The sequence below is a fragment of the Zalophus californianus genome, chromosome 8 (assembly GCF_009762305.2).
Source record: "Zalophus californianus isolate mZalCal1 chromosome 8, mZalCal1.pri.v2, whole genome shotgun sequence".
In the NCBI taxonomy this organism is placed as follows: domain Eukaryota; kingdom Metazoa; phylum Chordata; class Mammalia; order Carnivora; family Otariidae; genus Zalophus; species Zalophus californianus.
In genome coordinates this window covers 50,168,093-50,193,167 of record NC_045602.1, presented here as the reverse complement: position 1 = coordinate 50,193,167, position 25,075 = coordinate 50,168,093, and the positions used below count along the sequence as shown (strand labels likewise).

General features: G+C 38.0%; 1 protein-coding gene across 4 annotated transcripts in view; it reads left to right on the top strand.

Annotated features, from left to right (window-relative positions):
- The window catches only part of ALMS1 (ALMS1 centrosome and basal body associated protein), a 204,113-nt gene that overhangs the window by 80,455 nt on the left and 98,583 nt on the right, over nucleotides 1–25,075 (top strand). For all 4 annotated transcript variants that reach the window (XM_027620974.2, XM_027620976.2, XM_027620978.2 and 1 more), the window contains one exon: nucleotides 22,322–24,165. In XM_027620974.2, the coding sequence (XP_027476775.1) occupies nucleotides 22,322–24,165 (1,844 nt within the window). The remainder of the gene's footprint in view (nucleotides 1–22,321; nucleotides 24,166–25,075) is intronic.

Below are 25,075 nucleotides of genomic sequence, written 5' to 3'. Positions count from 1 at the left end.
CAGGGTCACATAGATTTGAGTGCCCTAGTTAAGGTTTGCTTGCATCATCATAAACATCTACTGGTTCACATTTCTTAGTAAACTTTGTAAACTCTGTAAACTTAGTAAACTCTGAGTAAACTAGAAACTGAGGTTCTTGGGGAAATATACCTCAAATGACTGGGCAGTGCTGTCCTCGGAGGCATAGGACGTCTCCATCCATAAATAGTAAAGGTTGGAGGCATATGTGTAGCCTTGGTATAAAGAAAACTTAGGTATATGTTTCTGACTGTTTAATGTTTGGCCCTGTATTACTTGGGTCTGAACTGCATAAACCTATCAGCCAGTTAGGATTGAAATTAGGGCAGTGTTACAGCTGGTGGCCTTAAGCATTTATGCCATTGATTCTACTTAGGATCGTGGGCTTGAATCTCCTAGCTAGTTTCCACACCTGATGCAGCCACTCTAGGGCTGACTTCAGCACACGCCATCTGCCCATCCTGGGGTACAGTTGTGACCGAGTACTGTTTGCTTCCAGCAGCTTTCTAGTGTTGTCTTTCTGGGGTCAAGGAGGAGCTTCATGACCCACATGGTACAAAAGGCATAGAGTTAGGCCAATAGTAGCAAGCATCTGCATTTTATGGTTTTGTCCTTCTGACTGCCTCATGAGAAGATTTATTATGGGGCCATTGTGGATCAGCAGCTCATTGGTGGCCTCCTCTAAAGTGGGGTAGGGCTGGGGCGCCTGGGTGGCTCAGTCATTAAGCTTCTGCCTTTGGCTCGGGTCATGATCCCAGGGTCCTGGGATCGAGTCCCACATTGGGCTCCCTGCTCAGCGGGAAACCTGCTTCTCCCTCCCCCACTCCCCCTACTTGTGTTCCCTCTCTCGCTGTGTCTCTCTGTCAAATAAATAAAATCTTTTAAGAAAATAAAGTGAGGTCGGGCCAAGTGTTATGATCATGTCACCAAGATGTCATCCAATAGTGTTGGTATCAACCAGCCAGAGTGCCTCTTCCCTACTTTGAGTGGGTCTAGGTACAATTACTTCTACTTCCTATGGGGAGGTATGGTTAGGAGAAATGAGCCATCCACTGAAGCCACTATACATTGGAATTTCAATTGGAATTTACATATCAAGTGAGTAAGTGTGGTCCAGCAGCAGCATAGTGTGTGTTCTTCTGGGCCAGGACTGTCTATGACTAGGGGAGGTAACCATCTGTCCTCAATCAGGTTGTCAGGGAATACTGGAAGGTGAGATGATTGACATTTTAAATCTGTAATGTTGGGGAAAATGTAAATACTACTGTTCTGTAAGATAAAAGCATCAGATTACCCCATGATAACAGCCATAGACAGCATGGCCAGATAAGCCTAGTTGATATGAGGAGAGTGGTGTCCATATGTCCTAGAGTTTAAAATGTTTTAAAGTGCCCCTAGTAGCAAGGAAGTCCATTTAGGAGTCCATTTGCTGCCTTCTAACTTAAGGAGCAAGGAATTTAAAAGAATTCCTTTGTGATATTGAATAATGCCAGAAGTCTGTAGCTGCTATGGGAGATGAAAGTTTCATCAGATACCCTGTTGGGAAGTCCAGTGCTATGTTGTGTGAGCAGTAAAATGAGATCCTTGATCTGAATCACTGGTGCCTAGAGGGCTGAATGGTGGGGGCAGGATATACTTAGAAAAGAAGGAGCTTACTTGTTCCACAGAGCTATTCCTGATGGGTGTAGCAGACAGCAGGCTGGTAAAAGTATCTACACATACAGTAGTGAAGTGGGTAGTGCCTGCTGACAGAGGATGTGGCCCAGTGAATTCAACCTGCCAGAAGCTTATGGGGCTATCTCCTTGCAGAAATTAAGCATGGCAGGGCAGTTTCCAGTGTTTGATTTGGGAGCATAATTTGCAGTTAAAAACAGTGTGTTTTGCAGGGGCGGTGGGCCCAAACCATTGTGGCTGCAGTTCCCTCATGACCCAAAGAGATATGGAACCATTCAGACAGGGAATAAGGAGTATGAAGTAGTGACTAAGAGAGGCTGGAATGGTTGACAATGGGGAAACTGGTTTTGTGGCAGTGGGTAGAGCTGACAGTTGTTGGTAAAGAGTCAGTGGTTGAGAGCCCCAAACCTGTGGTGACCTGAATTTGGTCAAGGGTATCTGCCTTGGAGTTAGACTCTGGTGTGGTAGCATTTGTATGTGCTAAAACATGGGTAACTTCATTTGTGACTGGTGTCAGGGCATTGCCTCTCCAAATTTGGGGCATCCCAAATGGGATAGCCTTGAATGTGAAAATCATCCTATTGCAATTGGTCTGACCAAACTGCTGGCCTGGTAGCAACTGTCCACTAGTCAGTGAAAATATGAGCAAGAGGCTTGTCTGGGCAACTGCACTCCATACAGCCATTTGTACCACCACAAGTTCAAGCTAGCCAACCTTCACTTAACCATCTTTGATAAGCATGGCACCCCTGACAGGCTGGTATATTGCCACTCTCCCAACAGCCTCCACTGCATCCATGAAGAATACAGAATCCCTTTCTTGTTCTATCAGCTCTTCCCAGGGACTACCCCAGGTCACCAGAGGCTTAAGCAGTGGGAGCACTGTCAGCAGTTCCTCAAGGTCCATTGGCAGTGGGCTAAGGATCCAGGAAGCCACATCCTCCAGTAATGTGAAAAGATCTGCCATGTCAGGTTTGGCCAAGTCTAGAAGCTACCATTTCCATTTTAGCAAAGAGGCATTTGTGGCTGTGCTAAGTCATTATTGGGTGGCATCCCTTATGCATGATGTAATAGGAATGTGGGTACACAGGAGAACAGGGTCTGTTCCTGTCCAGTTGTCTCTGTAACAAAACCCAATAAACAGCCAGAATTTGATGTTTTAAGGGGTGTAGCAGGTGGCTATGAAGGGCAGCCATCTGGTCTAGAAGCCAAGAGGCAACCAGGAAAGGTGTTTAGTCCATAGACTCCAGGCTGCATAGTACATGGTGGCCAGTGCCTCAACCTGGAAGGAAGAGCCAGAGGGAACCATGGATAGGGCTTGATGAGTTGACTTTTGTGTCAACTGTAAAGCTTGTTGTAGGGCTTCTCCCTATTAAAATGTAGAGGATTTGTGTGTAACTGCATAAATGGTGCTAAGTATGGTGGATAGGTGTGGTATGTGTGCCTCCAAAATGTGAAGAGAGCTAAGACATGTTGGGCTAGGAGTGGAATTCTTGGCCTTCAGAGGGCCAGTTAATGCCAAGATATTTAACAGTTGTAGCTGGACCTTGAATTTTATGTGGTGCAGTAGCCCAATCTCTATGTTGTAGGTGGGTTATCAGCTGTGTTAAGGCCTTGCACACCATATCCTCCAAGGAATCTGGGATTAGAATGTCATCAATATAGTGCCAGACAGTGCAAGAGGACACTGTAAGGGCATCCATGTCTGGCTGGCAAAGATTATATGTAATGGCTGGGCTGTTAAGATAGCTAGCTCATAGGCAGCTGGGTAAAGATATATTGGGTCCCTGTGGCTGATATTTCTTAGCGATTGATACCAAATAAGACATATTAGCTAGATGTCTCTACTACGGGTTAGAGCTGGCTTTCTAAGATCAACACTCTAACCACCGACATACTGGACCCAGCAGCTAGTCTCCCCTACTGGCACGAATGTAGGGGAATTCTCCTTGGCTTCCAGGACCTGGTAGCCTATACCTCTAGTATCTGTTTGTGGAAAAGAGGCAGAACCCTGTCTTCCTGGTTAGCTCACCTTGGCTCAATTCTGAGACTTTTTGCATGTGATTGTAGTGGAGCACATCCAGACCTGACATCCAATGGACTCTCCTTTAGAGACTAATGGGAAACTTACCACCTCAGACTAGGGCCTGCTGGTCAGTCTCTGCAGGAGAGTCTGACCTTTTATAGGCACTGACAGTTTAGGGTGGGGATCCACAGCAACAACCTGCAGCAGCATAAAGCAATGCCACAGACTACCAGCAAGCAGTTGTTCCTTCCCAGAGAGGCTGAACAGTCTGGGAGAGGAAGTTAGTGACCAAGTCACACGTAAAAAGCTTTATATGGAGGTACAAACTGCACCCACACTCCCATCCTGGTCCCCAATTGTGTTGTGGGCCCGTAGCTATTGTATTAAATTAAGAATATGCAGATTATAACCTGCTAAATGAGGAGGGACAAAACACCTACACAGGGCTGGCAGGTAGCTTCCTTAGCATTCAAGGGTTTTGACTTTGGGGAAGTGAAAATCCCAGGGTCATTTTGATTGAAGATGCAGCTTTACCGTCACACAAAAGAAGTAAGGTTATAAGATCTCTTATTACTTACAGATCCCAGAAGTGGGGGTGAGAGTAGGGAAGGCATTCAGTGAGCCAGGGGAAGGGCAGTCCTCCATCCTAGATCATGAGTGAGCAGGAGATAGAGAGCAGGGTAGCAAACACCTACTACTTATAAGGTAGTTGGGGCAGAGGTCACTAACTTTTCATGGACTCAACCATAAATGGTTATTATAAAAGAAGTCCGAGGGAAACAGTGGGGATGTCTGGTGGGGAATCCTAAAGGTCCTTGTCTAACTGTCCAGACTCTGGTTGTGAGCAGGGTTGTCGTACTGTAAAGTGCTGAGGCAGCAAGTCATAGTAGCTATTTTCCATCACATATGCCTTGTAATTTTTTATTCATAGGGAGACATAATGTATCAGGTAAAAGGAACTGTTGTAAATAGGCCTTGAGTAATGTGGTGGTAAGGTATGTGGAGAAGGAAAGCATTCTATATAGTCCTATGATTAGATCTCAGTCTTTTAGTGAGCCTATACTTCTGAACTGTGACTTAAATATTTCTCAGCTTTTTTTCTCCCCTCTTATGTGGAACAGAATGGCTAGAGTGGTGTGGAAGGTGTATTTCCCTTCTCGCATATGGAATACTTGAGTTTACTAGACCTGGGAATTTTCTTTCACCCATGCCAGTTAGGCTCTGATAATTCCCCAGCAGATTAGGCTATGGTTTATTAGTCTCTCCTGAGTGCAGGCCTTGTTAACAACAGAATGGTCTGGCATATTTCAGAATAGTTCCTTTTCTCCTCTCAAAAGCAGGTGGGGATTTTTCTCCAGTATTTATTGTGAGAACCTGGTCAGTCTCCTGGAGGTAAAACTCACAGAAGTGTTAGGGTACCCCTATGACTGGGTTCCCCCTGGAGTTTTTAATTTTCAGACTTATCCACACTGAGCCTCCAGCAATTTTCTTAACCAACACTGGTTCCCACAGTGGTTTCTGTTCAGTGGTCTCTGCTCCTGTAAGCCTGAACTCCCTGTATTTGTCTTTCTTTCTGGGGACAGTGATTTTCCCTATGTCCTTACTTTCCTTGTGGATCCAAGAAGAGTTTTTCGTTTTTCAGTCTGTTGTTAGGACATAGTGGCAACTTCCAAGGTTCATACACGAGGAACCAGAAAGCAGAAGTCCCTGAGATAGCCCTCTACCAACCTTTTGGTACATTCATAACAAAAAGTTGGGGAAATGGGGACCCTGGGTGGCTCAGTCGTTAAGCGTCTGCCTTCGGCTCAGGTCATGATCTCAGGATCCTGGGATGGAGCCCCACATCAGGCTCCCTGCTTGGCGGGAGTCTGCTTCTCCTTCTTCCACTCCCCCTACTTGTGTTCCTGTTCTCACTATCTCTCTGTCAAATAAATAAATAAAATCTTAAAAAAAAAAGTTGGGGAAAAACATACCTGATTCAGATGTTTATATGGGTGAGTCTTTGAAACTGTTGAATAATGGATAAGTCCCATGCTATCTAAATATTTCTCTAATGCATAAAAGAAAATAAAAATTTTAGTTTACTTGAGAATACTGATACTTGAGAATGTTGATACAAAAATTTCAGATTCTTCAAAAAAGAAAATTATGAAAGTCTTTGATAGCAGTTGTAATGTCTCTTTTTATTTTTGAGATTCTTTTTAATTTATTAAGGAATACGGATTTTTCTCACCTAATGAATTCCTAGAGATGAAGATTTCCTGCCCAACATTTTAATAATTTTAATAATTTTCCCACAGTCCATTTTCAGTGGCCTCACATCAGTGGCTTCTTTTCATTTTCTGTCTTACCAGTTAGAAAATGGGGTAGTTTTTCTAGACCAGATTTTAGGGATAATATTATGGGAACTATTTGACCTGATTGAACAGCGATTTTTATGTCTGGATATATTATACACCTCCATACAGAAAGGGAAATCCATTCTACATAAAAAGGTCAAGTAAATATTCACACTATGGTCTCATTACAGGCAATAGGTTTTCATCAAAAATGAAGGATTCAGGCACATGGGTAGTTACATATGTGTGGCCATTCGTTTTCTAATGGCCAGAGTTCTGTGCTTTCTGCCTGATTGATGAGTAGTTAGGACATGTTGGTAGGTAGGAAGTAATGTCTCCTCTTTCGTTTCCGATCTTATTTGAGTCTTCTTTCTTTTCTGTAGTCTAGCTAAAGGTTTGCCAATTTTGTTTATCTTTTCAAATAGCCAACTGTTAGTTTCTTTAATTTTTTATTTTGTTTTTATGCTATTTGGTTTATTTCTGCTCTAATTTTTATTAGTTTTATCCTGCTAACTTTGCGCTTTTTTTTTTCTAGTTCCTTGAGGTATTAAGTCATGTTCTTTATTAGGTATCTCTTTTTTTTAAATGTAGGCATATAACTATAAACTTCCCTCTTAGTACTGCTTTTGCTACATCCCATTAGTTTTAGTGTGTTGTATTTTTGTTACTTGTCTCAAGATATTTTCTAATTTCTCTTTTGATTTCTTCTTTGACCCATCAGTTGTTCAAGAGTATGTTGTTTAATTTCTACATATTTGTGAATTTTCTGTTTTCCTTCTATCACTGAGTTCTGGTTTCATTCCATTGTGGTCAGGAAAGATAGTTGGTATGATATCAGTCCTCTTGAATTAGTTAAGAATTGTTATTTGAGCACACATGTGAGGTGTGAATTTGACCACACAAATTCCTAACCGGAGGAATGTTCCATGTGCACTTGAAAAATAAGTATATTTTGCTTTGGGTTTAATTATCTATATATATCTGTTAGGACCATTTGGTCTGTAATATTGTTCAGGTCCACTGTTTCTTTACTGAATTTTCTGTCTGGATATTCTATCCGTTATTGAAAGTAGGGTATTGAAGTTTGCTACTATTTTTGCTACTATTTTTATTGCTGTGTGTTTCTCCCTTCATTTCTTGTATTTGCTTTATATATTTAGGTGCTCTGATGTTGGGTGTGTGTATATACATAATTGTTATTTCTTCTGGATGAATTGACCCTTTATCATTATATAATGACCTTCTTTGTCTCTTATGACAATTTTTGACTTAAACTCTATTTTGTCTGATAATTAGTATTGCCACTTTTGTGCTCTTTTGGTTACCATTTGCATGGAGTATCTCTCTCTTTTTTTAAAGATTTTATTTATTTATTTATTTATTTGAGAGAGAGAGAGAGAGAGAGAGAGAGAGCACAAGCATGGGGGAGGGGGAGAGAGAGAGGCAGACTCCCCGCTGAGTGGGGAGCCTGATGGCGGAACTCAATTCCAGGACGCTGGGATCATGACCTGAGCTGAAGGCAGACACCTAATGGACTGAGCCACTCAGACACCTCTACATGGAGTATCTTTTTGCATCCTTTCACTTTCAGCCTATGTGTGTCCTTAAAACTAAAGTAAATCTGTTGTAGACAGCATGTAGTTGGTTGTGCTTTTTCATCCATTCAGCCACTCTATGTCTTTTGATTGGGGGGGGAGTTTAATCCATTTACATTTTAAGTAATTATTGATAGGGAAGGACTTACTCTTACCATTTTGTTAATTGTTTTCTGTCTGTCTTGTAGTTCTTTTGTCCCTTTTTTCTTCCCTGGTTGTCTTTGTGATTCGTAAATTTTTTGCAGGGTTGGGCTTCGGTTGCTTTCTTTCTTTTTTTTTTTTTTTCCTTCTTTATCTTCTGTAGGTTATTTCTTTGTGGCTACCATGAAAGCTTACACATAACACCTTATAGTTATGGCATAGACAACAGAAGCAAAAGTGGACAACTGTGACTACCTCAAAATAAAAAGCTTCTGCACAGCAAAGAAAACAGTCAGTAGGGTGAAAAGGCAAACTACGGAATGGGAGAAAATATTTACAAACCACACATCTTTAAACATCCAAAATACATAAGGAACTCTTACACCATGATAGCAAAACGAAACCTGATTTAAAAAAAAATAGGCAAAGGCCTTGAATAGACATTTCTCCAAAGAAGAAGATATACAGCTGTCCACAAGTACATGAAAGCTTGTTTAACATCACTAATTATCAGGGAAATGCAAATGAAAACCACAACAAAATATTACCTCACACACATCAGGATGACTACTATCAAAAAATCAAAAGGTAACAAGGGTTGGAGAGGATGTGGAGAAATCAGAACCCTTGTGCTTTGTTGGAGGGGGTGTAAAATAGTGCAGCCACTATAGAAAACAGAATGGAGGTTCCTCAAAAATTTAAAAATGAATTATTATATGATCCGGCAAATCCTACTTCTGTGTATATATCCAAAAGAATTGAAATCGGGATCTTGAAGAGATATCTACACTTCTATATTCATTGTAGCATTAGTACAGTTATCACATCACATCCCAATAGTCAAGGAAACAACTTCTTTGTTTATTGATGGGTGAGTGGATAAAGAATATGTGGTATATACATCCAAAGCGATGTTATTCAGTCTTAGAAAAGAAGGAAATCCTGCCATATGCAAGAACATGGGTGAACATGGAGGACGTCATGTTAAGTAAAGTAAACTAGTCAGAGAAGAACAACTGTATGATTCTACTTATATGAGATTTCTAAAATAGTTGAACTCATGGAAAGAATAGAATGGTAATTGCCAGGGCTGTGGGGCAGAGGAAATGGGAATTGCTGTTCAACTGGTATATTGTTTCAGTTATGCAAGATGAGCAAGTTCTAGAGATCTAGTTCACAACATGGTGCCTATAGTTAACAATACTTTATTGCACACTTAAAAAAAGGATGTACCTTTGTCAAGAGGGCACATCTCATATTAAGTGTTCTTACCACAATAAAACGTATATATATTAAGAAAAATCTTGTGACAAATAAAGATGCAAAAATGTTTAAAATAAGTATTAATATTTGGTATTTGGTATCATATTTTTTTAAAAAAAAACTTATATTGGGGAAGTAGGGCTTGATATAGCAAAGCAGTAATAGGTAATTTATAAATATATATTTTACATTAGTAGCAAAACCACAGTTATTTCAATAGGCTCCAAATAGGTATTTGGGAATAAAAGTAAAGAATGAAAATCTTTTCCCAATTAAAAATACTTCTTTAAATTAGAGTAGAAGAACAATGCCCCAGTATGATAAAGAATATGTATTTGAAATTAGCAGTTAACATAATCAAAAATCAAATACTTTTTTATGCATATAAAACATTCGTGAGTGATGTTACCAAAAATGGTGAATTAGGGAACTCTAGGGCTCCATTCCCACACAAAAAAAGTCTAATAGGCTAGCAAAATCTGTCAGAATCAACTTCTGCAAAACTCTGGAATCTAGTCAGAACTTTAGAAGTAAACCAGAAACCATTACTGAAGTAAAGAGGTGTTGCACTCAGTAAGTGAGTTCTGTGACATCCTAAGTTGCCCGCCTACCATCCCTCAATTTATGGTAGCTTTGAAGATGACAGATCACACTTCTGGTATAGGTTAGTGTTTACAAAGGACACAGTGCAAACCTTTTTTCTTTTTTAATTTAATTTAGTTTTATTTTATTTTATTATGTTAGTCACCATACAGTATATCATTAGTTTTTGATGTAGTGATCCATGCTTCATTGTTTTTGTATAACACCCAGTGCTCCATGCAAACCTTTTTCTTAACACATTGTTGTGGCATGTTTTAACCTGTCTGGCAGCTCCCACAAGGAGTTAAGGGAGAGTTTCCCCAGGGCTGGGACAGCTTCCCTGCCAGTGTTTGTTAAAAACATTTAATGGCCAAAATACCGGCCCATAGCAGCCTGAGCCTAGGGTTATCAGGATAAACAATAAACACACTGAAAAGTTTGGGAAGGAAGCAGTTGAGAAAGGGGAATACCTGGGGGGAGGAAGGGACTTTCAAAGGCTCCTGCTTATATTGGGGAATTGAGAAGGCCAGGTGTATGCCCAGGGCTGGACTCATTCTCAGAAAGGCCTGAGAAGACCCTGAACTTCACTTTGGCTAACCTTTCAGGCTTTGTGTTGCACAAGTGAGAAGTGGAGTGTGAAGCAGTATTGTAAATAATATGGCTAAGTATTGAAGAAGTACCCTAACTTGGGGAAAATTAGAAAAGACTAGTAGGATTTTTTTTCCCTCCCTCCCTCCTTTCCTTTTTCCCTTTTCCTTTCCTTTTCCTTTCCTTCCCTTTCCTTTTCCTTTCTTCTTTTTGGCTGCATATTTTAAAGAAACTCAAAACAGTAGCCAATTATTAAGCTAAGAACACATAGATTTCAGTGCTACACACAAAAAAGAATACAAATCTTTCACAAAAATAGTTTAGAAAAGTATCCAACAAACAACAGTCTACAAGTAAAAATAAACCCTAGGTAGGGAGGAGAATCTGATATCCAGAGTTGCCATGTCCATTTTTACCAAATTATGAAGTACTTAAAGTGGCCATTCTCAGGGAAAAAAGTAATTAATAAAAACTGTGCCTGAGGAAGCCCAGGAATTATACTTATTAGAAAAAGATTTTAAATCAACCATGTTAAATATGCTCAAAGAGCTAAAGAAAGCCATGGTTAAAGAACTAAAGAAAACCAAAAAATGATGTTTCATCAAATAGAGACATCAAAAGGATAGAAATCCACTTGAAGGGGCGCCTGGGTGGCTCAGTCGTTAAGCGTCTGCCTTCGGCTCAGGTCATGATCCCGGGGTCCTGCGATCGAGCCCCGCATCCAGGCTCCCTGCTCCGCGGGAAACCTGCTTCTCCCTCCCCCACTCCCCCTGCTTGTGTTCCCGCTCTCGCTGTCTCTTTCTCTGTCATATAAATTAAAAAAAATCCACTTGAAGGTTTCAGTAGCAGATTTGAGTAGGCAGAACAAAGAATCCATGAACTTAAAGATCAATCGAGATTAAAAATTCTGAGTCCCCAAAAGAGAAAAGAATGAAGAACAATTAACAGAGCCATGAGATATAATCAGTTGCTCCTCACAGCCCAAGTTCAGTTCTTTCTGCCCACCGGTCCTGTCCCCGCGCTTTAATAAAACCACCTTTTTGCACCAAAAACAAAAACAAAAAAACAGGACCATGAGATACCATCAAGCATACCAACATATGTAATAATGAAAATCCTGGGAGGAGAGAGAAAAGAGAAAGGGGCAGAGGCGGTATTTGATGTAGCTATTGAAAACTCCCAAATTTGATGGAAATCATATATCTATACATCTAAAAAGCTTAATGAACTCCAAGCAGGATTAAGTGAAAGAGTTCTTCACTGAGACTCATTATAGTCAAATTGTCAAAAACCAAAGACAGGAGATCTTTTAAGCAGAAGTAAAGAAGTAATATCACTTACAAAGGAATCTTCAGTAAGAGTAATGGTCAACTTCTCTTTAGAAACTATGGAGGCCTATAGGGAGTGGGGTGATGTATTTAAAGTATTAAAAAAAAGAAAAAAAACCTTGCCAACCAAGAATTCTATATCTAACTAAGCTATCTTTCAAAATGTGTAAGAATTTAAGACTAGATAAACATTGATTTAGGGAATTTGTCATGTGAGAAATGCTCCAGGAAGTCATTCAGGGGAGATGAAAGGACACTGGATAGCAACTCAAAGCCATATGAAGAAATAAAGGACAGTGATAACCACTTCAAACCTACCACGGTAGCTGCATTTTAAGTAAATGGAAAATAAAAAGTCTTGGCAAGGATATGGAGAAATTGGAACCCTTGTACTTTGCTGGTGGGAATGAAAAGTAGTGTAGCCACTGTGAAAACCAGCTTTGTGGTTCCTCAGGTAAACAGGATAGCCAATAATAATAATAGTAATAATAATAAGTCCTGGCAATTCCACTACTAGGTATGTATCCAAAACAGTTGGAAACAGATGTTCAAGCAAAAATTGTACATAAGTTTTCATAGCAGCACTGTTTACAAAATAATGTTCATCAGTGATGATTAGGTGAAGGAAGGATGGCATATTCAATACAATGGAATATTATTCAGCCATAAATAAGTACAAAATTTTTTGAAACATGCTACAGTATAGGTGAACCTTGAAAACATGCTAAGTAGAATGTAGATATGACACATATCATTCCATTTATAGGAGTAGGTAAATTCATAGAGACAAAAAGCTTTTTAGTTAGTTGCCAAATGCTGAATGCTGAATGAGGAGGAAAGAGGTAGAGATTGCTTCATGGATATGGGTTTCCTCTGAGGTTGATAAAAATGTTTTAGAACTAGATAGAAGTGATGGTTACACTGGATAAAAGTGTTCAAAATGCTACCGAATTATACACACTAAAGTGGTTAACTTCATGTAATGTGAATTTTGCTTCAAGAAGACATTTGCATATAAATTGATTAATATATTCTATATTGGGTCTCATATTTTGCTTATATTATGTTCATTTCTCCATTAAACATTCTTCTAAAAGAATATATTTTAAAAGCTTTATATATATATAAAGCTTTATATATATAAATATATATAAAGAATATATTTTAAAGTTACACACATACATACACAGTATTATTGCATAGACTCACTGTTGTATATTTAGGTTGTTTTGAATGTAAATGAAATTCTCATCCCAGTAGGTTTAATAAGGTTGATTTTAAATGTATAGCAAGATGAAATTTCAAGTTTTTCCAAAAAACATTTAAAAATAACACTTTAGCGGGCGCCTGGGCAGCTCAGTTGGTTAAGCATCTGCTTTCAGCTCAGGTCATGGTCTCAGGGTCCTGGGATCGAGCCCTGCTTCTGGCTCCTTGCTCAGTGGGGAACCTGCTTCTCCCTCCCTCTCTGCCTGCTGCTCCCCCTGCTTGTGCTCTCTCTCTCTCTCTCTCTCTCTCTGTCAAATAAATAAATAAAATCTTAAAAAAAAAAAAACACTTAGCATACTTGTTGGTTCTAATACAAGTAGAAATTTTTTAACTATTTTTAAAAATTTTTGGTTTCAAGGTCTTAAAACATAAAACTATGAACAACTTACAAAATTATCCCTCTTAAATAACTCTTTGGTAATTTAGAAATTTTTCTAAAATTTTATGCTCAACCTTATAGTAACCCTTTTGTATTTTTTTTAAAAACATTTGTTTCCATAAGTTTGATTTTCAAGGAAGTTTTGCATGACTAGTAATCCAGGTTTCATTTCTTTGTAGGGAGTACATTTTTGCTTTTAGTGTTAGGTGACTGTGTGTCTGCATACGTGCATGTATGTGTTTAGTTTTATGTGACATGGGAGAACTTTATTTCTTTTCTGGTTTGTGACATTGAAGTCTGTGACTTCTGATAGTAAACTGAGCAGTGAGAATAATATAAGCTGATAAACTCTAACATCTTGTAAGTGAAATTTGTCATTGAGAAATTATCTCTGAAAATTAATAAAGGATATGTATCAGCTAAACAGTACTTTTGTAACCTCAGTACAGTTTATATACTGTAAGGTTCACCCATTTAAAGTATGTAATTCAGTGTTTTTTACTTCATTTACAGAAACATACACTAATTGATTTTAGAACATTTTTATCATCCTCTCTCCTCCCCTTAATTCTCCTAGCCCTAGGTAAAAACTAATCCACTTTCTCCCTCTGTGGATTTGCCTCTTCTGGAAATTTGATATAAATGGAATCATATGTGATCTTTTATGACTACCTTTTTGTATTCAGTATAATGTATTTAATATTCACCCATGTTATATAGCAGCATGAATGAGTATTTTTTATTGCCAGATATTGCTTTGTATAGATATTATTTATCCATTCACCAGTTGATAGACATTTGCTTTTTCCCACTTTCTTGCTCTTGTGAATGGTGCTGCCATGAGCATAAGTACACAGGTTTTTGAATGGTCATGTTTTCATATCTTTTGTGTACATACCTAAGAGTGGAACTTCTGGGATGAATGTTTAGCATTTTAAGGCACCAATGAATAGTTTTCCAATGTAACTGCACCGTTTTACATTCCCATTAGCAGTGTGTGAGGGTTCCAGCTTCTTCACATTCTTTCCAACTTGTTATTTTCTTTTTGATTATAGTAGTTCTATGGGATGTAAAGTAGCATTGTGTTTTTTATTTCTAAAATGTAGAACATCTTCTCATTCATCTTTGCAGAAATGTCTCTATCCCAATCCTTTCCCATTTTATTTTAATTTAATTTATTTTAATTTAATATAGTTTTGTTTTTATTTTATTTTGTTTTATTTTGTGTTTTTATTTAAATTTGAGTTAATTAACATACAATGTAATATCAGTTTCAGGTGTGCAATATACTGATTCAGCACTTCCATACAACCGGTGCTTGTCACAAGTGTACTTTTCCTCCCTTCCTTTGTTCATTGTAAATTTGTTGTCTTTTTTACTGTTGAAAATTAAGAGTTCTTTATTTATTCTGAAATTAGTCCCTTAACAGATACACTGTTTGCAAATATTTTCTCCCATTCTGTGTGCTGTCATTCTACTTTCTTGATGGTGACCTTTGAAGCACAAATTTTTTATTTTGATGAAGTCCAACTTACACTTCTCCTTTATTGCTTATGCTTTTGGTGTTAGAGTAAGAAATCATGGCATAACTCAGAATTACAAAGATTTATCTTTTATGAAAGATACTTAGTTTTAGTTCTTATATTTAGGTCTGTGATCCGTTTTGAGGCAATATAAAATTTATCTTTGAAAATTCTGTAAAATATATAAAAAAATTTACCATCTTAACTATTTTTTAATTAGATTTTATTTATTAGAGATTTTATTTATTAGAGAGAGAGAGAGCAAAAGCAGGGGGAGGGGCAGAAGGGGAAGGAGAAGCAGACCCCCCATTAAGCAGGGAGCCTGATGCGGGACTCGATCCCAGGATCCTGGGACCATGACCTGAGCTGAAGGCAGACACTTAATCGATTGAGCCACCCAGGCATCCCCATCTTAACTATTATTAAGTATGCAATTCAGTTGTGTTAACAATATTCACACTGTTGTACAACTGATCTCCAGAACTCTTCTTGTAAAACTGAAACTATATCCATTAAACCATAACTCCTCACTTCCCTTTCTCCCCAACCACTGGCAACCACCATTCTAATTTCTGCTTCTATGAATTTGACTCCTTTAGGTATCTCATAAAAGTATGATCATACAGTATTTGTTTGTGACTGTCTTATTTCACTTAACATTATGTCCTCAAGGTTCATCCATGTTGTAGCCTGTGTCAGTTTCTTTTCTTTTTAAGGCTGAATAATATTCCATTGTATGTATATACCACATTTTGTTTATCCATTCATCCATCAGTGGACACTTGAGTTGCTTCCACCTCTTGGTTGTTTGTGAATAGTGCTACTATGAACATGAGCATACAAATATCTCCTTGAGACCCTACTTTTTAATTTTTGGGGGTATAGACTCACAAGTGGAATTGCTAGAGGGGGCACCTGGGTAGCTCAGGTGTTAAGCGTCTGTCTTTGGCTCAGGTCATGATCCCCAGGGTCCTAGGATCGAACCCCGCATCGGGCTCCCTGCTCCGCGGGGAGGCCTGCTTCTCCCTCTCCCACTCCCCCTGCTTGTGTTCCCTCTTTCGCTATGTTTCTCTCTGTCAAATAAATAAATAAAATCTTTTTTTTTTAAAAAAGGTGGAATTGCTAGATTATATGGTCATTCTATTTTTAAGTTTTTGTGGAACTGTCATACTGTTTTTCCACAACAGCTACACCATTTTACATTCCTACCAGCAGTGCACAAGGATTCTAATTTCTCCACGTCCTCTCCAACCCTTGTTATTTTCTGCTTTTTTTGATAATAGCCATCCTACAGGTGTGAAGTGGTATCTCATTGTGCTTTTGATTTACACTTCCCTGATGATTAGTGATGTTAACCATCTTTTCATGTACTTGTTGGCCAGTTGTACATCTTCGTTGGAGTAATGTCTATTTAAGATGTTTGCCCATTTTTTAATTGGTTTTAATTTTTTTTGAGTCGTAAGAGTTCTTTATATAGTCCAGATATTAACCCTTTATCAGATACATGATTTGCAAATATTTTATCCCACTCTGTAGGTTGCCATTTTACACTGTTGGTTGTATATTTTGATGCACAGAAGTTTTAAATTTAATATATATTTATATATTATAATTATAATTTTTGTATTTATATATTTTATATATATATACACAATTGTATATATTATACAGTTTTATATACTTGTGCTGCCTATACCCATAGAGGCAATTTTTATGTGGAATGCAAATTCATTCTTTTACACATGGATAATCAGTTGTCCTAGCATTGTTTATTGAAAAGACTATTCTTTTCCCATGGATTTTCTTGGCTCCTTCGTTGAAAATCAAGTCACCATAAATGTTAGTGTTTATTTATGGACTGTCGGTTCTGTTCCCTTGTTTATCCTGTGCCAGTACTACCCTGTTTCAATTACGCTAGCTGTTTAGTAAGTTTTGACATCAGAAAGTGAGACCTCCAACTTTGTTCATCATTTTAAGGCTGGTTTGGCTACTATGGGTCCCTTGAATTTCTATATGAACTTTAGGATATGTTTGTCAAATTTTTTTGGGGAAAAAAAAAAGCCAGGTAGGATTTTGATAGGAATTGCCTTGAACCAATAGATCAATATGGGGAGTATTGCCATTTTAACAGTATTGTCTTCAAGTCCACTGGGTCAGTTTTCCATTTGTTTTGATTATCCATAATTTTTTTCAACAGTGTTTTGTAGTGTGCTAGTTTTATATTTATTTTGGTAAATGTATTCTTATGTATTTTATTTTTTGTGCTATTGTAAATAGAATTGTTTTCTTAAGTTTCGTTTTTGGATTGTTTACTGTGTGTTGAAATACAGTTGAGTTTTGTATATTGAGCTTGAATCCTGCAACTTTCCTGAGCTAGTTTCTTAACAAGCTGGTTGGTTTTGTGTGGTTTCCTTGGAATTTTCTTTATGAAGATCATGTCATTTATAAATATAGTTTTACTTCTTCCTTTCCAATCTGGATTTTAATTTCTTTCCAGATTGCCCTGGCTAGGACCTACAGTATGATATTGAAGATAGGAGGAAGAATGGACATGCTTGTCTTGTTCTTGTCCTAGGGGAAAAGCATCTAGTCTTTGACTATTTAGTATCATTTAACAATATTGGTTCTTCAAATCCATGAACATGGAATATCTTTCCATTTGTTTGTGTCATCTTCAGTTTCTTTCAGTGTTTTTACAGCTTTTGGAGTTCAGGTTTTAAACCTCCTTGGTTAATTTTAGTCTTAGGACTTTATTATTATTGGTTCAGTTGTAAATAGGATTATTTTCTTAATATCTCTTTCTGCTACTTCATTATTAGCATATAGAAATGCAACAGATCTCTGTATATTAATTTTGTGTTTGTGTCCTTCTACTTTACTGAATTCATTTGTCAGTTCTAGTAGTTTTTTGGTGGAGTAATTAGGATTTTCTATATATAGTATTATGTCATCTACAAATAGTGAAAGTTTTACTTTTTCCTTATCAACTGGATGCCTTTTATTTCTTTTCCTTGTCTTATTGCTGTGGCTTGGACTTCCAGTACTATGCTGAATTAAACTGGTGAGAGTGGATATCCTTACCTTGTTCCTGACGGGAAAAGCTCTCAGTTTTTCACCACTGAGTATGATGTTAGCTGTGAGATTTTCATATACGGCTTTTATTATGTTGAGGTATGTTCTCTCTAAATCTACTTTGTTGAGAGTTTTTATCATGAATGGATGTTGTACTTTGTCAAATGCTTTTTGTGCATTTATTGAGATGATCTTACTGGTTTTATTCTTTCTCTTAATAATGTGATGTTACAGACAATGAATGGGAAATCAAAGAAGAAATCAGAGAATACAGGGAGACAAATGAAAATGAAAACACAATGACTCAGAATCTTTGGGATACAGTGAAAACAGTTCTCAGAGGGAAGATTACAGCAATACAGGCCTACTTCAGGAAGCAAAAAAAATCTCAAAGAACCTAACCTTACACCTAAAGGATCTAGAAAAAGAACAACGTCCAGAGCCAGTGGAATGAAGGAAATAATAGCAATTAGAGCAGACGTAAATGAAATAGAGACTAAAAAAAAAAAAAAAAAAAAAAATAGACCTGATCAATGAAACCAGGAGCTAGTTCTTTGAAAAGATTAACAAAATTGATAAACCTTTAGTAAGACTTATCAAAAAAAAAAGGATTCAAATAAATAAAATCAGAAATGGAGGAGAAATACCAACTAATACCACAGAAATACAAAGGATTATAAGAATATTATTAAAACTATATGACAAAAAATTGGGCAACCAAGAAGAAATGGATAAATTCCTTAGAAACATATCACCTTCCAAAACTGAATTAGGAAAAAACAGAAAATTTGAACAGACCAATTATTAGCAATGAAATTGAATCAGTAATAAACTCCCAACAAACAAAAGTCCAGGACCTGGTGGCTTCACAGGTAAATTCTACCAAGCATTTAAAGAAGAGTTAATACCTATTCTCGAACTATTCCAAAAAATAGAAGAGGAAGGAAACTTCCAGATTCCTTCTACAATGCCAGCATTACCCTGATACCAAAATCGTTTAAAGACATTACAGAAAAAGGGGCACCTGCGTGGCTCAGTCATTGGCCATCTGCCTTCGGCTCAAGTCGTGATCCTAGAGTCCTGGGATTGAGTCCCACATCAGGCTCCCTGCTCGGCGGGAGGCCTGTTTCTCCCTCTCCCACTCCCCCTGCTTATGTTCCCTCTTTCCTGTGTCTCTCCCTGTCAAATAAATAAATAAAATCTTTAAAAAAGAAAAAAAAAGACATTACAGAAAAAAAGAATACTGTAGGCCAGTATATCTAATGAGCACAGATGCAGAAATCTTCAACAAAATATTAACAAACTCAATCTAATAATACATTAAAAAAATCATTCACGATCAAGTGGGATTTATTCCTGGGATGCAAATAAATTTGTTTGCAAATAAATCAATGTGATACATCACATTAACATGCAAAAGGATAAAAACCATATGATCATCTCAGTAGATGCAGAAGAATCATTATAGTTTTCTTTAAAATTTATTTTTATTTTACATTTAAATTCAATTAACATATAATGTATTACTGATTTCAGAGGTAGAGGTCAGTGATTGATCAGTCTTATATAATATCCAGTGCTCATTACATCCTGTGCCCTCCTTAATGTCCATCAGCCAGTTACCCCATCCCTCCATCCCTACCCCTCTCCAGCAACCCTCAGTTTGTTTCCTATGATTAAGAGTCTCTTACAGTTTGTCTGCATCTCTGGTTTCATCTTGTTTTATTTTTTCCTCTCTTCCTCTATGATACTGTTTTGTTTCTTAAATTCCACGTATGAATGAGAGCATATGATAATTGTCTTTCTGTTACTGACTTATTTCGCTTAGCATAATACCCTCTAGTTCTACCATGTTGTTGCAAATGGCAAGATTTCATTTTTTTGATGGCTGAGTAATATTCGGGTGTGTGTGTGCGCGCACGCCACATCTTTATCCATTCATTTGTCGATGGACATCTGGACTCTTTCCATAGTTTGGCTATTGTGGACATTGCTGCTATACACATTGGGGTGCAGATGCCCCTTCAGATCAATACATTTGTTTCTTTGGGGTAAATCCCTAGTAGTGCAATTGCTGGGTTGTAGCGTAGCTCTCTTTTCAACTTTCTGAGGAACCTCCATACTGTTTTCCAGAGTGACTCCACCAGCTTGCATTCCCACCAACTGTGTAGGAGGGTTCCCCTTTCTCCGCATCCTTGCCAACATCTGTCATTTCCTGAGTGGTTAATTTTAGCCATTCTGACTGGTGTGAAGTGGTATCTCATTGTGGTTTTGATTTGTATTTCCCTGATGCTGAGTGATGTTGAGCACTTTTTCATGCATCTGTTGGCCATTTGTATGTCTTCTTTGGAAAAATGTCTGTTCATGTCTTCTGCCCATTTATTGACTGGATTATTTGTTCTTTAGGTGTTGAGTTTGATAAGTTCTTTTTTTTTTTTTTTTGGTAAATATTTTATTTATTTATTTGGCAGAGGGAGACACAGAGAGAGAAGGAACACAAGCAGGGGGAGTGGGAGAGCGAGAAGCAGTCTTCCCGCGGAGCAGGGAGCCCAATGTGGGGCTTGATCCCAGGGTCCTGGGATCATGACCTGAGCCGAAGGCAGATGCTTAATGACTGAGCCACCCAGGTGCCCCATGATAAGTTCTTTATAGATTTTGGATACTAGCCCTTTATCTGATATGTCATTTGCAAATATCTTCTATTCTGTCAGTTGTCTTTTGGTTTTGTCTACTGTTTCCTTTCTTGTACAGAAGCAATCGTTGTAGTTTTAATTTTCATTTCCTTAATGTTAATCGTGTTGAACATGTTATTATGCCCCTATGTCCCATCTCTATTCTAGTCAGTGAAATGTTGGTTTTTTTGCCCATTTTTCTAATTGGGTTGTCTTTTTTTTTTTTTAAGCTGTTAAGGTTTGGGATATCTTTATATATGTTAGATACAAGTCTTTTATTGGATATGAGGTTTACAAAATTTTCTTCCAGCCTATAGCTGGGGGAGAGGGGGGCCCGTCATTGCTGCTGAATGGAAAAGTCCAGTTTCCCTCTGTGGTCTCCACTGATACCACAGCAAGGGGTAGCTCCTTACCAGCCATCAAGGGCAAAAATACGTCCTGGGCCCCTACTTGGCCATCTCTAATACTTTGGCTTGGATGTTGGGGTGTCTTGTAATCATTTAGCAAGGGTAGAGGTTTAGGCTCCTCATTTAGCCTTTGCTGATAAGAGAAAAGCAGTTTTTTTTTTTTTCCTGTGGTGTTTGGCTGGAATAGAGCAGTTACGGTCTAAAAGTTTTCTGTCTTGCTAGACTTCACTTTTACTGGTTTTTTTTTTTTTTTTTTTTTAGCTAATGAGAGTGGGTTTTTATTAGAGCCTTTGTCTATGCCCTTTTTCCTGTGTTGCTGGCTTCTTTAGCTCCCAAATCTGGAATATATGAGGTAAAAAGAAAACCCAGGGATTTCACTACCATATCATTCCTCAGGTCCCAAAATCCCTAGCGAGCCTGCCTTCTCTAGATCTTTCAGATAATTCTTATGTTTGTTTTATTTATAATGTCTAGGACTTTTAGTTATACTTATCAGACAGATAGGAGAAAGTACAACTACTCCTACACAACTACTATCAGAAGTGATAGCATAATTTTAGGTATTTTTATTTGAAATCGAATGTGGCTGTTATCATCAAATAGGTAAAACAGAAATCTCAGAAAAGTTTTATATTTATGGTAGCTTTAGGTTCTGATCCATTACCCCAGGAAGAAGTACTCATTCTTTTTCCTATTCTTCGGAATATTCCTTTCTGTCATTCTTCATCACAATTATTGGTAAAATATTAGGGTATAGGCCAAGCTTCTATAACAAAGAGACCCCAAATACAATGGCTCAAATATGGTAGAATTTTCTTTTTCTTTTTTATTGTAGTCTAAGGCAGGAAAGGGAGCTCTTTTCCTTGAAGTTATCCAAAGACCCAAGCAGGCTTGGCAGCTAAGCCATTATTACACATGGCTTCTGAGATTGTTCTAGATATTACCATTTTCAGCTGGCAAGATAATGGTGATGGTAGTGATGGTGGTAGTAGGGGAACATGGAGGCCAAGAATTTGATTTTCTAAGGACATGAAGCAGAACTTATACTTACTGCTTTTGCTCATAACCCATTGGCCTAAACCTAGTCATATGGTCACACCTAGGTACAAAGGAACCTAGAAAGGTCACCAGCTTTGTGGCCATGTGACCAGCAAAGGTTAGAGTAAGGGACCTCTGTTACTAAAAGAAAAAAGGTGAGAATACTGGGGGACCAAAGTAGTCTTTACTTTTGTTTGTTTAGTGAAACATTTTTAGAAGAAATTAACTGTGTGGTCTTAGTTATCATGACCCATTTTATCCTATAATTAACTGTCCTTTTTGTTATGTTCTTATCTGTTTTATTGTAAAAGATCAACAGGACCTTTGTGGTCAATTCTTAGCCTGGATTATAAAACTGGTTTTTATATAATTATTTGGACTACAAGTAAGAACTTGTTTATGTCTTCTAGGGTTTACAGAGTCCACGGGGAATAGGATACAAGCCAGAAGCTGTATGTAGTCACATTATTATTGAGAGCCATGAAAAAGGATGTTTCAGGACCCTAACTGCTGAACAACCACAATTGGATAGTCACCCTTGTGTTTTCAGATCTGCTGACCCCTCAGAAATGATCAGAGGACAACGGAGTCCATCATCATGGAGAACCAGACACATCAACCTTTCCAAATCACTAGACCAAAGTAACCCCCATTTCAAAGTTTGGAATTCCTTGCAGTTACGAAGTCATTCCCCATTTCAAAACTTTACAACTGATGACTTCAGAATTAGCCAAGATCTTCGAATGCCATTCCATGAAAAGATAGACCCTTGGCTGTCACAATTAGTAGAACCTGCTTATCTGCCAAATGAAGAAATGGATTGTCATTCTTCATCACAAATGCTGCCCCCAGAACCCATGAAAAAGTATACTACTTCCATCACTTTTTCATCTCACCGACATTCTAAATGCTTTTCAGATTCCTCTGTTCTTAAGGTTGGTGTTACTGAAGGTAGCCAGTGTACTGGAGCATCTGTGGGGGTATTTAATTCTCATTTCACTGAAGAGCAAAATCCTCCCAGAGATCTAGAACAGAGAACCTCTTCCCCTTCATCATTTAAAATTGTTAGTCATTCACCAGATAAAGCTGTGACTATTTTAGCAGAAAGTAGTAGGCAAAGCCAAAAATTATCTGTTGAACATTCTCAGCAAGAAGAAAAACTCTTAGAAAGATCAGATTTTAAAGGCAGTGATTCTGAGCCCAGTACCAGTGCAAAGTGTAGCAATGCCAAGGAAGTTCATTTTTCTGATAACCATACCTTCATTAACATGAGCAGACCAAGTTCCACACTAGGAGTAAAAGAGAAGAATATAACTATAACTCCAGATCTTGCTTCGCACATTATTCTTAAACAACGAGAGCTCTTTGAACCAAGCAAAGCCTCACATGCAGATCACCATGTGAGAAAATACCATTCTTCCCCTCCTCAACATCAGGATTACGTAGCTCCAAACCTTCCTTGTCGCATTTTTCTTGAAAAACGAGAACTCTTTGAACAAAGCAAAGCCCCACATTTAGATCATCAGATGAGAGAAAACCACTCTCCCTTTCCTCAAGGTCAGGATTATATAGCTTCAGACCTTCCTTCTTCCATTTTTCTTGAACAACGTCAGCTCTTTGAACAAAGCAAAGCCCCAGATGTAGATCACATGGGAAAATACCATTCCCCTCTTCCTCCAGGTCAGGATTATGTAGTAGAAAAGAATAACCAACATAAGTTTAAATCATACATTTCCAATATGATAAATGTTGAAGCCAAGTTCGATAACGTGGTCTCCCAATCAGCCCCAAAGCAGTGTACATTAGTAACATCTGCATCTACTCCACCCTCAAATAGAAAAGCACTTTCTTGTGTTCGTATAACTCTTTATCCCAAGACTCCTTCCAAGTTGGATAGTGGAACCTTAGATGAAAGATTTCACTCATTGGATCCTGCTTCTAAAACAAGGATGAATAGTGAGTTTAACTCTGACCTACAAACTATATCTTCAAGATCATTGGAACCAACCTCCCAGTTATTGACCGGTAAACCTGTAGCACAGAATCAAGAATCTTTAGGTTTTCTAGGACCTAAATCTTCACCGGACTTCCAAGTTGTACAGTCTCCTCTTCCAGATAGTAATACTATTTCTCAGGACTTGAAAACCATACTTTTTCAGAATAGCCAGATAGTAACCTCAAGGCAAACACAAGTGAACATTTCAGATTTGGAAGGCTATTCCAGTCCAGAAGGGACTCCGGTATCTGCAGATCGGTGAGTCTCAATGTGATGACAAGCAAGCTGATGGAATTTGTGATAAAAGGTTTTAAATACTTAAGCAAATGTGAGGTCTTGGGGGAAAGGCAGTACGATTTCTCTTCGGGGAGGTTGTATCTGACTAGTCTTCTAGAAGTCTTTCAAGGCATAAATGCCTAAGAGAGAACATCTGAAAGTAATGTATTTATAATTTCAGAGGGCTTTTGACAAGACTTGGCACCGAGTATTTCAAAACATCGAATTACTTTGGGAAGAGTCTTTGATCATCCCATGGTGCAATTTACTAATTGTTTATTGTATTGGAAATACACTGAAGACCAGGATTTGGGTTGTGTGCACATGCTCACTCTCTTGTTTGCTCATATTCTGTCTCTCTCCCTTCTCTCTTAGTTTCCATTTCATGATTCTTCTCAAATATTTAGTATTTACAATGAAAAAAAGCTAACTTTCCAGCAGAGAATCCTGACAGACATGACTTTAGCCAGGTTATCAAGGCTAACCTCCCTGGTAATGCACGTCAGTATAATGTGCTCTCTGCTGCGGTGCCCCATTTTGCAGTGTATTATAGGAAAGGAAACCCAGGTGAGGACTAAATGCATTAGGTTTATACTATTCAGCCTAATTTTAAGACTATCATTAATTCAGTTTTACATTTTGAATCCTTTAAAATACAGCTAAAACAGAATTACCGTGTGTGTTTCACGTACCACCTTATAGTTGAGAAGGTAGCATATGGTAGCGAAGAGCCCTGGGCTTGGAAAGAAGGAAGGGAAAAAAATGTTTATTCAGCATCCACACGTGGTAGTTATGGCAGTGAGGGGCTTACATACGTTATCTCATTTAAGGCTTATGATAACCCTAGGAGCCATGTCGTGATATCCTTATTTACCCTCTGGGAAACTGAGAT